The sequence below is a fragment of the Drosophila innubila genome (assembly GCF_004354385.1).
Source record: "Drosophila innubila isolate TH190305 chromosome 3R unlocalized genomic scaffold, UK_Dinn_1.0 2_E_3R, whole genome shotgun sequence".
NCBI lineage: Eukaryota > Metazoa > Arthropoda > Insecta > Diptera > Drosophilidae > Drosophila > Drosophila innubila.
This window is the reverse complement of record NW_022995380.1, coordinates 10,933,084-10,944,286: the sequence shown is the minus strand read 5'-3', so window position 1 is coordinate 10,944,286 and position 11,203 is coordinate 10,933,084. Positions and strand designations below refer to the sequence as shown.

Below are 11,203 nucleotides of genomic sequence, written 5' to 3'. Positions count from 1 at the left end.
GTGGTTGGGGTCAAGTGCGCGAGAAGCAAGGCAATAAACGTATTGAGAGTGATAGTGAGAATTAGAATAGCGTCAATACGAGTACAATTGGGTCAGACTGAGTAATTGAGAGGAATAGAGAGCGGCAAATTCGTTGCAACGGTTAATACGAGTACAATAATTAATTAATTAAGCTATTCGTCGACTCGCTGAATGACAATGACGATAAGCCTCCGCCCCAAAGTCAAAAATCGACGCATCGCTCGATTTGAGTTTAGTTTTCTGTCAACATCCAAACGAATCATATCGCGATGAAGCTTTTGACTTTGACTTGCCTGCTGGCAGGTCTGACCCTCGCCTGGAGCGGCACTGTCTCACGTCCTTATGGGACCAACTACACTACGGATATACTACGTCTGGCCAAAGCAGCTCACATCAAGGCCTACATGACGGAGGGAGAACTACAACCCTGCGATAATTTCTACAATTTTGCCTGTGGCAACTGGCCACGCCTGCATCCGTCGCGGTTGCACAACAAGAGGACCAACTACTTGGAAGAACTTCAAGAGTTGTTTGTACGCAAAAGCGCCGACATGTTGAAGACAACGACAGCTGGAGCGGACAGCAGTGCCGATCAAGTGATCAAGAGTTTCTACAGCTCTTGCTACAGCCAGGCGAATGACACACGCTCCGCACTGGCGACTCTCCTCCAGGTGGCGGACTTTCGCGGCGGGTGGCCAGAAATTCGAGTGCCTTCCTGGTATCACTACGAGTACGATTGGTTGCAGGTGGTGGCTTCACTTAAAAGCCGCTTGGGAGTGGACATTCTGATTGGACTAGATGTTGTGCTGGACTACAAGGAGGATCACATGCATCGCCTCAAGATTGGTGCTCCACAGTTGCCACTGGGCCATCGCCGTCAATATCTGGATCCAGGCTATGAAGGTACTCGGCAGCGTTACGAACACAGTATTGTCCAGAAACTGCAAGGTTACTTTCCGGATCAGCCAGAGAATTGGTGCAGCGAGGTGGCCTCACAGATTCTATATATTGAGCAACAGCTGGCCAAGGGATTGCCCCACAATGCGGCACTCACGTTGGAGCAGACAACACGGCAACGCACCGCAGCCGATATGAAGACCGCCTATGGCAGCTACGTCGATGTCAGTCGTTATCTTCAACTGATCTTTAATAGTCCCATAGTTGTGGAGCTGTACGAGACTCCCGAGGATTATCTATCCAATCTGATGGATGTGATCCGCAAGACGCCCAAACTGCATCTGGCCAACTATACAATCTGGCGAGCATTGGACACTCTGGATCAGGCACGTATCCCACAGGGCGTTCAGCCGGGCATCTGGTGTGTCCAAATGGTACGACAATATTTCCCAAAGCAGCTGGAAAGTCTCTTCCACCGCAACTACAACAACATGCAGATGATCAACGAGTTGCAATCCACCTGGTCAGATATTAAGCGTGTCTTCCGCGAGGATCTGCAGGCATCCACTGATCTTCATTGGCTCACACTCGAAACGAGGCAAAAGGCCATTGGGAAACTGGAGGCATTGGATCTGCAGTTTCGCAATCACGACGAGACGGAATTAATACGACAGGTTCAAACCCTCCATTTGCGGATGGATCAATTCTATCAGAACTTCGTGGATGTCTTACAATGGCGCACAAAGAAACATCTAGATAAGTACATGCAGGAACCACAACTAACCGACAAGGTGTTCAAGTTGCCCCACTATGAACTAAAGACCAACAAGATGCAGATACCGATCACCTTTCTGCAGGCACGTTTCTTCTGGGATCCCGCCTATCCCAATGCCCTCAAGTACGGCACTCTGGGCGTTCTCCTGGCTCGCCAGATGCTTCATGGCTTTGACGATGTGGGACGCCGCTTTGATCGCCATGGCTACAAAAACAGCTGGTGGGATACAACTTCTGAAAATTCCTTCTCCAGACGTGCCCAGTGCTTCCAAGAGCAGTATGCGGTCTTTGTGCAGTTCCGGGAGAAACCAGTCCAGGACAAGGGACTCCTCAGTCGAATTGTTGCCGATAATGGAGCTCTAAGCATCGCATATCGGGCCTACACCAAGTGGTTGAAAAATTCTCCGGTAACATCGACTAGCTACCAAAGTGAACGCCTTCCCCTGCTCGATTATTCGCACAATCAACTCTTCTTTCTGGCCTACGCTCAGCTTTACTGCACCGACTACCCGGACACCGTGGAGATCTTTGACGAGCTGCCCGAACAGCTAAGAGTGAATACAGCTCTCTCCAATTCGGAACAGTTTGTAAACGCCTTTAGCTGCTCGGGAAGCGACAAGCTCAACGCTCGCTTCAAGTGTCATCTCTTTTGAATAGGTTAATCAAATCGCAAGCCATTTAAGCACTGCAGATATGAATATGAGTATCGAATCGAATAAAGCACACTCTTTGCACTTCTTTGAAGCACTTCTCCAATCTTACGTGAGGGAGAGATAGACAGAACTCAGTTCGCTTCTAGAAAGTTACAATATAATCTGTAATTAGCTCGCTCTCTTCCTCCGATTTTTTCTCTGTTTCTCTCACTCTCAGTCGATAACCCGAGATGAACTGCGGCCTTATCAGCGCCTTTTGAGGCTGCTCTGTTAGAATCAAGCTCTTGGACAGTTTGCAGCGATCTAACGATTCTGTAGCATGTCAGAGTTAAGCTGGAATAGAGCTTTGTCGCTGTTCATCCTGTTGTTTGGGGGACTTCTTCAGGTCTGTGGCGATGGCGAAACCTTTCAGCGTGTCTTCCAAACGGAGGAGACAGTGCGTCAAAGCAAATCACAAGAGATACGTCGTCAGATGAATCAAAGCATTGATCCCTGCACGGATTTCTATGAGTTTGCATGTGGCAATTGGAAAGGAAAGTCATCGCCACAATCGAAGCTGGAGCATCAGATCGATAAGGATCTGTTGCGACTCTTGGATGAGATAGCCCATGCCAAGAATAGTCCAGTGGCACGTCAGGCCAAGGAGTTCTACAAGTCCTGCCTCGGAGCACAGTCTCGGCAGAATCAACAACAGCAGCAGTTCCTCAGCGAATTCATTCAACAGAATGGGGGATTTCCGGCCGTGCCTGGCTCCAATTGGGCAGTCTATCATCATGACTACGATTGGTTGCAGGTCCTAGGTAGACTTAGGAAATATTATGGCATGGAGATTCTTATCGGACTGAGAATTGGCTACAACTATGAGAATGTTCAGGAGAACAGCATCTACCTAACTGAGCCAACTACTCTGATACCCAGAGAACTCTGCACCCAGCGAAGATTGGATATACGAGATGAGGCCTACGCAGTCATCGAGCAATTGGTGGCAGCTCAACTGAAGACTTGGCTAGCCATGGGAAATGACGAATCAGATCGCTTAGCCGCCGACATTGTCAGCTTTGAGCATGAACTCTGTGGAGGGATGCATGACCTGGCTCCCTGGGATGCTGAACTGAATCTATACAAGGTTAACAATACCCGAAAGTCCTTAGCCGAATGGGGAAAGATGTTTGGAATGGAATTTGAAACATATGTTACCACCAGCTTCGGCCAGAACGTTTTCAGACCCGTCTACATGGCTGCCCCGGATTATTATCGACAACTAAAGCTCACCATGGATGCCCACAATGTCAGTCAGCTGGCCAACTATATAATGTACCGTGCTGTGGCCTCACTCACGTTTCCCCTCGATGATAATCCGGGAAAAAGGCCAGCTCACTGTTTGGAAAGCGTGAAGCGACTGTTTCCGTCGGCAATAGGGGAACTCTATGATCGGCAATATGCGAGTGTTGAGGTCAGGCAGCAACTGTATCAATTGTTTGAAAAGCTGAAGGATTCGCTGAAGCACAGTGTAACCGCCGAGTGGCTGGAGGAGGGAAGCCGACGCATAGCTCACCAGAAGCTCAGCAATCTTAACTACACGCTGCCTGTCTATGAGAAGCCTCTCGTGCTGAGGCTGCAACTGGAGCGCAACAAATACTGGCATAATCTTCGCCAGCTACTGGGTGAGGTGCAGTCAAAGCAATTGAATCGACTCTACGAGGAGAACGTGCCAGCGCCATCTGATCCCGTGGAGGCCTACGAGACTCGAGTGCTTTATCGGCCAGTCCAAAATCGTCTGGAGCTGGGATGGGGTCTCCTACAACCTCCCGCCTACGATGAGCACTATGGGAATGCTCTGAAGTATGCCACATTGGGAACAACTATGGCCAGGCAGATGGTTAAAGCCTTCGATGAGATGCATTGGTCTGTGGGATTACGGGAGCACGACAACTGGGATGGACTCACAGCATGGAGGTATCGCAATCGCAGTGAATGCTTCTCCCGCCACGTGGAGGAGTACCTGCAAAGCAATCAAAGCGCCACGGATGAACTGATAGGCCGCAGTGCCGGACTGAATGTCGCCTTCCATGCCTACCTCACCTGGTTGGGATTCCAAGAACCGAACAATGACTTCACCCGATTAACAAAAGAGACTCTCCCAGGTCTCAACTATTCCAATACAGCGCTGTTTTTCTTAGCCTTTGCCCAGCAACACTGCGATCCGAGGGAACATCCCGAGAACGAGGAGCCGGATCCTAGGCCAGTTCTCACCTACAGCGTCCGACAGCGTCACAGCTGGACTCGCCTCCTGGTAAATGGACCGCTCCGTAATCTGCCCGATTTCGCTCGCGAATTCCATTGCCCTGCAGGCACGCCTATGAACCCCGCAGAGAAATGTTTTATCTATTGAAGCACTTAAATTAAGCTATCGATATTAGTTTCGACATTTGACTTGTTCACTTGAACCAATGTTGATGCAAACTTTTACTATATTTTACAAATTTCTTGATTAAAAAAAATTAAATATTATTTAGTAAAGAATAATAGAAATGTAATTAATATTTTTAGACGAAAATTATAAGTGCTGCGAGAATGTATGTTCGTTTTAAAGCCAATAAAAATGCGTCGATAAGAGAAAACTTATGGATTGTAAGATTGTGAATTTTGAATTGATCTTGTCATATTTAAATAGATTTTTAATCAAATATTTGATTGGAAAAAGTTTTTAACAGTCGAGATATAATATCTTTAACTTAAAATGACAATTTTTTCACTTATTTTGGACCTAAATGTTCCTAATTTCTTAAGTTGACTCACGCGTCCATCTCTAGTTTTTACCTATAAACGAATAATGAAAAAAAAATGTTCTCGACAAATTGATGGCGACAGTGGCAAACGTGCGAGGTTAAGTTTGTTTACTTCTCTTTTCACAGATAGAGGAACAGATGAAGAGAGAGGGAGTGCGAGAGAGAGAGGAAGTCTTGGTGATAACGCCAGGGACGTGGACCGAGCGCACACTTGACCCAGTTTATCAAGTTCATGAGCGTAAAATGGCACGTCTAAGCGAAGCTTATCAACATCATTCCTCAATTCAGCTCAGTTTCAGTTTCAATCTTACCGCACAGATGAAAACTACACGAGTTGTTCGAATTTTATTTTTGCTCCTGTCCCTGTTCCACTTCGCGTTGGAGACTTGGGGAGCAGGTAATCGGTATAACAACATGAATCGCACGCCGTCAGGGAGTATGCCACAAGGTCACCGCCAGCACCATAACCAAAATCCGAATCAGAATCAGAACAACATTCACAAAAACGTTGTGAGCCGGGATGAACACAGAGCACGCCAGATCATATCGAGGGATATGTCAAAATATATGAATCTCAGCGTCGATCCCTGTATGGACTTTTATGAGTATGCATGTGGCAACTGGGCAGGATTCCATACTCGACAGCTGCGTGAGGGGGAACTCGGCACAGTTCAACAGCTGGTGGAATCTGGCATTGTGGACCAGCTGCTGAATTTGCTGAAGTTGCCCCTGCCACCGCCGAATCATCCCAATGAGTACAGTGCAACAGGTGCTGCGAATGTGAGAAAGGTGTGCAGCTTCTACGACACCTGCGTCGCTGTGGAGGCAAATGCCGAGGAGCGCCGTCAATTTTTGATGAAGATACTTCAGGAGAACGGTGGACTGCGGAATGTGCCCAAATCAAATTATCAGCCCAATGTTTCTTGGCTGCAAACGCTGGCAAATCTTCGAAGGAACTACGGACTGGATATATTAATCGGGTTAAGTGTGGATCTCAATCTGCAGCAGATGAGGGGCAACAGTATCTACCTGGGAGAACCTAGATTAACCATCATTCCCGTGGAGCATTGCAATGCCTTGGCCACCCAGCAGGCGAACTTTCATGAGGATGTCTTTGAGCAACTGCAGCAGCAGGTGGCGGACAATATGAACGATTGGTTTGAAATGGAAACTGGAGAGGCAGCTCGCTTTGCCGGCGACTTGATACGCTTTGAGTTTGAGCTCTGCAAACGCATGAGAGAACATCAAAGCTTGCCAGCTACAGATCAGCAACAGGAGTCCGCACAACCACCTGTATATCCCGGACGTTCACGCACTGGACAGGATCGATTGCGTCAGCAGCCTGGTGGCAGCTCCTTCTATCCAAGAATGACCTTAACCGAGCTGACCAGCAAGTTGGGCAATTCCCTCGACTTTAAGTCCTTCGTGGAGGGCATTCTAGAGATGAACTATGTGGATTACGTCTATGTGCGCTCACAGAACTATCTGGAGCATGTGGTTCGCACGGCTAAGGCGAACAATCATTATACTATATCCGGTTATATACTCTATCTGGCATTGTTGCAGCTAAATCAGCCGCCGGAGGAGCATGCAATGCTTCGACCTCGCCAATGTGTTCATGTGATGCAGCGTCTCTTCCCCCAGGTGCTGGGAGACATGTATCAACGGAAAGTCCACCAATATGATGCCCAACATGACATCGAGGAGGTGTTCAAAGACCTAGTCAAGGCCTTTGATGAGCTGCTCAGGGTCGAGTGGCTCAACGAGAACGATCGTCGTGCGGCAAGAATTAGATTGGGGGAATATCACACTGAATTTCCAAACTACCAGGGTATTGATCTCTCCGAGCTGCACTTTCAGAATAACGACGACTATTGGCGTAAGCTGGAGATCACACTCAAATTCAATGCTCGGGAGCAGTTCAACTCCCTGAGGGGTAATGACTTCGGACAATCCGCTGTAGCTGGCTTAGATGCTTTCGAAGTGAGAGCCGCTCTCGTGCCTCGCAAACAGACTGTTCTCGTGGGTTGGGGACTACTCCAGACTCCCTACTACAACTATTTCTATCCAAAGGCATTGAAATACGCACTCCTTGGACATCGCTTGGCCAGTGCCCTCCTTATGGCATTTGATAACGACGGATGGAACAAACATCCCCAGGCGACGGCAACTTGGTCCGAACAGACGATTGAAAACTACAAGAATGTCAGCGAGTGTCAACGTGCCCAGTACAGTAATTATCTCGCCGATGATCCCAGCGAGTTTCGCAATGCAACGCGTCTAAGGGAGATCATTGCCGAGGGCGGAGCTCTGAATGTAGCATTCAAAGCGTATCTCAACTGGTTGGAGCAACAGGATCATAAAATGACGACACTGCTATCGCGAGAAACGCTGCCCGAGCTAAACTTTACCAACACACAGCTATTCTTCATTTATTTTGCTCAAACCCATTGCTGGGCTAAGCCTGGCGAGGAATCTCCCCCAGAAGGCATGCCCCTCATGCAACACACTCCACAACGCTGGGATGTCAATGGACCGCTGAGCAATTCGGAGGAATTTGGACGTGAATTCGGTTGTGCCTTGGGAAGTCCAATGAACAGCGGCAACAAGTGCTTAATTTTTTAAGAAGCTGAAATTATAAAAAACTATACACGAAAAAAATCCTTGATTGTTTTGCTGCGATAGGAGAAGCAAGAGAAAATAGCGTGTGGTCAAAATTGTACCAAAAAATATGAGTGATAATGTCATGTCTGAGATATATATTAAGAAATAACTGAGCTCGACAAAGAAATTAAAACTAATTAAATATTTTTCTTTACTATTTTAAATAAAAATCAATCTAGCCACATCAACGATTTAATGTGTACGGGGTTTATACAAAGAAAGTCGAACTAAGAGCAAACTAACAAAAGATTCTATAAATAGTTGGGTGGGCAGGATATTATATCAGGGCGTCAATCGAACCAGTTAACCGTTGCCTGAGGTTTCTTTTCAAAGCTGAATTAAGCACTTGAACACGCAGCGCCCAGATGCAAAAACAACCACAGATAAAAAAAAAAGAAAAAAAAAACAATAAAAGTGTGTACGGGTAGATACAAAGAAACTGCGTATGTAGGTCGTTGTCGACCTTCAACTGCCAATCGATGACTTCGACAGCAACAAACTGAAACTCACGTATTTCCGCCTTGTTAAGCTTAATCATATCCTAAATGGCTATTCATAAAGTCGAGTCAAATTTAAAGAAGCGAATTATTCTATTCCTTACAAAGTTTATGTTCTCATTTTACAGGCAGTTACTCCGATAAGCAAATATTTTCTTATGATCGTTTAGAATTACTGGAACGAGCATTAGGTATAAAAAGAATAAATCATCTGGAACGGAAACGATCGATCGATTGCTAGTTTGTCATTACAGAATAATAATTATGTATACATAATGTACAACGATACATACACAAGTATTATGAGTAAGGTAAATTTATGTATGTATTCGCTCTTCGCTTCAGAGAACGTTCTTATTTACAGCGAATGCAGAGTATTGAATTACGCATTAGTAAAAATACAACATGGAATACAGTTATTCAAATAACAGAATTGGTGAATCATATTGCAAAAGAAAAATAATAAAAAAAAATATATGTAAGCATGAATAAACTTGAAAATCAGTCTACCTATGCATTCAGATAATATTCAATGAACAAATATACAAAAGTATCTTAGCAATATCTGTTTATTTTTTATTATTTCTGAATGTATCTGGTTTCGTGTTTATGTAATACAATCGAATGTCATCTTTAAATCAGATGCATAATGATTATTTATTGGATTGTAAAGCAGCTGAAAATGCTTTTTGATTCACATGTCTCGGAAAACAATGGATCGCAACAACGAATCATACTGGGAAAGTAAAATATACAAAAATAAACTGGTCCCCGGAATGGACAGCATACTTGAAAAGCGATTTGATAAATCAACTACAAAAATCCTCCAATAAATCAACCATACCCTAAACTGTATAAGTATTCAAAGGGAAGCACTAAGCAAATGACCCAATTTCCATTCATCTATATATGTATCTTACGAGTGCCAGACAAACAACTCAAGACCATGGGAGCCTATGGATCGCCTACTGAGTGTCAGACTGGTTTCCAGTGCTTTTTGGGGTGCTCTTGATATTGGTAGAGTGTTCTGCTGTTTTACTATCTGTTCGACTATTTGATTCACACACTTTTGACCCAAATGGATAAATGTGTTCACATTATTCTTGGCGACAAACAACAATACACATTTGTTTTTTACTGGAAAACACAGTCCCCTATTAATCTCTGATGTTCCATGCTTAACAGGTGACATGACATATAACGAGCACTATTTGTAATGCCAACAATGATAATATAATAACCTAGAGTTTTCTATGCATAAACAGATTCATCTTGGCCTATTTTTCGAGTAAAATTACGAGTACCTGTAAACTATCTGCACGATTGAGTGAATGTTGATTCGCCTGAGGAAGCGAGCCAGAGTTATTATTATTATTGTCTTTCTACCTATAACTTGGCGTGTGGGCGACGATAACGATGACGCCTTCGTCGGTTAATATATGGCCCGTATATTCAAGTATGAACACTTAACATTCGCCTTTGGCAAGCAATGAATAATGAAATTTATTTCTCTATTCAATTATATTTGTTGTTGATGTTGTTTTTTTTTGCCGAGAAGTGCGCCCATATTTAGCAACGAATTCTTTACGAATATATGTATAATTCTATTTGTCATTAAAAGCAGTTTGGTAATTAGGTTGTTTGTTTCTAAATGAAGTCTGTATAAAGTAAGGAAAGACTTCGGATTGAGATAATCATATTAACAGGTTGGAAAAATTGCCAAGGATGTTACAAGCCTCACTGAACCCCAAAAACAGCTGGCCAAACACAACGAGAGAGATAGAGTGGGGGAGTATATAATGAGAGAGGCAAGAGAGTGCTAAAGAGAGCGCGCATGTATATATATAATCAAAATGAGAAAAATCGATTTTTCAAAACAAACTCAACTCAAACGTAGCACAAAGTTATACTTTAATGCTTATTTTAAGCTACAGATTAATAAGCGGTAGTAGCAGCTGCAGCTGTAGATAGACTTACGGTAAAAATATGCATATATATCGCAAGTATAAATAAATTCCTTTATTGATAACAGATTGCAATGCACTTGGCCTTTGTGATATTTCTATACGCCTTTCAATCGATAAATTGCCAACACAACTTAGTAGAACTATGCGATATTTTATGTCGATTTTACACATGTATTTATAAAATTATTGGTCACCAAGAAAAGTTGAAACACTTGTAAGTACATTGATTTGCCACACGAATTTCTTTGGCATTTGCCTTAGATAAAATTTATCTTGAACTGCACTACGCACTGGAAACGAGATTCACGACAAGTCGATTGGCAGAGAGAGAGTGAGAGCGTGTGGGAGAGAGAGCAAATCGTTAGATTAGGGTTGGGGGTTGCGAGAGATTGAGAGAGTGGTGAATATATCGGAGCGCGCGATTTTGTAAACTGTATACACTTATTGATTTATCAATGAGAAAAATCGAATACTATCTTTATTCCACTCTTTTACAATTAATTAACAATTTATTTGTTACTGCTTTCTTTAACTAAGCAAAAAGAACAAAAAGCAACGAATGACCGAACGAATGAACGAACGAACGAACGAACAGACGAACCCAACGAACGGGCGGACGAGCAACCGTCGATGTGTGCCGTTGCTTTGTAACTCATCGAGGGGCTCGCTCTCGCTCCATGTTCCTTTGTCGTGCAGCTACAACAGCAACACTGGCAGAGGCAGAGGCAGCGACGCCAGCGTCGACCGAGACTATGCCTCTCTCATTCAACGACTTCCAGTCGCATAAGTTGACCAACATAAAAAGCATAAGTGCCGACTAATATCTCCGCTGGGAGAGAGTGAGAGAGCGCTACCGTTTGCTCACGCTGTGGGAATGCAACAAAACTAGAGCAGAGCAAGAGTATAGTAATACCGAATGATGACACACCGTCAGACTGTCT

At 44.4% G+C, this 11,203-nt stretch overlaps 3 protein-coding genes across 3 annotated transcripts; all 3 read left to right on the top strand.

The window, feature by feature from the left end:
* The first annotated feature begins 239 nt into the window (after nt 1-239).
* Nucleotides 240-2,436, top strand: LOC117790426 (phosphate-regulating neutral endopeptidase PHEX). Its single transcript, XM_034629880.1, has one exon. The coding sequence runs from the start codon at nt 291-293 to the stop codon at nt 2,343-2,345; it is 2,055 nt and encodes a 684-aa protein (XP_034485771.1). The 5' UTR covers nt 240-290; the 3' UTR covers nt 2,346-2,436.
* A 205-nt stretch (nt 2,437-2,641) lies between these two features.
* Nucleotides 2,642-5,034, top strand: LOC117790425 (neprilysin-4). The gene has a single exon (XM_034629879.1). The coding sequence runs from the start codon at nt 2,665-2,667 to the stop codon at nt 4,735-4,737; it is 2,073 nt and encodes a 690-aa protein (XP_034485770.1). The 5' UTR covers nt 2,642-2,664; the 3' UTR covers nt 4,738-5,034.
* A 419-nt stretch (nt 5,035-5,453) lies between these two features.
* LOC117790424 (neprilysin-4) lies at nt 5,454-7,973 on the top strand. Its single transcript, XM_034629878.1, has one exon. The coding sequence runs from the start codon at nt 5,549-5,551 to the stop codon at nt 7,757-7,759; it is 2,211 nt and encodes a 736-aa protein (XP_034485769.1). The 5' UTR covers nt 5,454-5,548; the 3' UTR covers nt 7,760-7,973.
* The last annotated feature ends 3,230 nt before the right edge of the window (nt 7,974-11,203 follow it).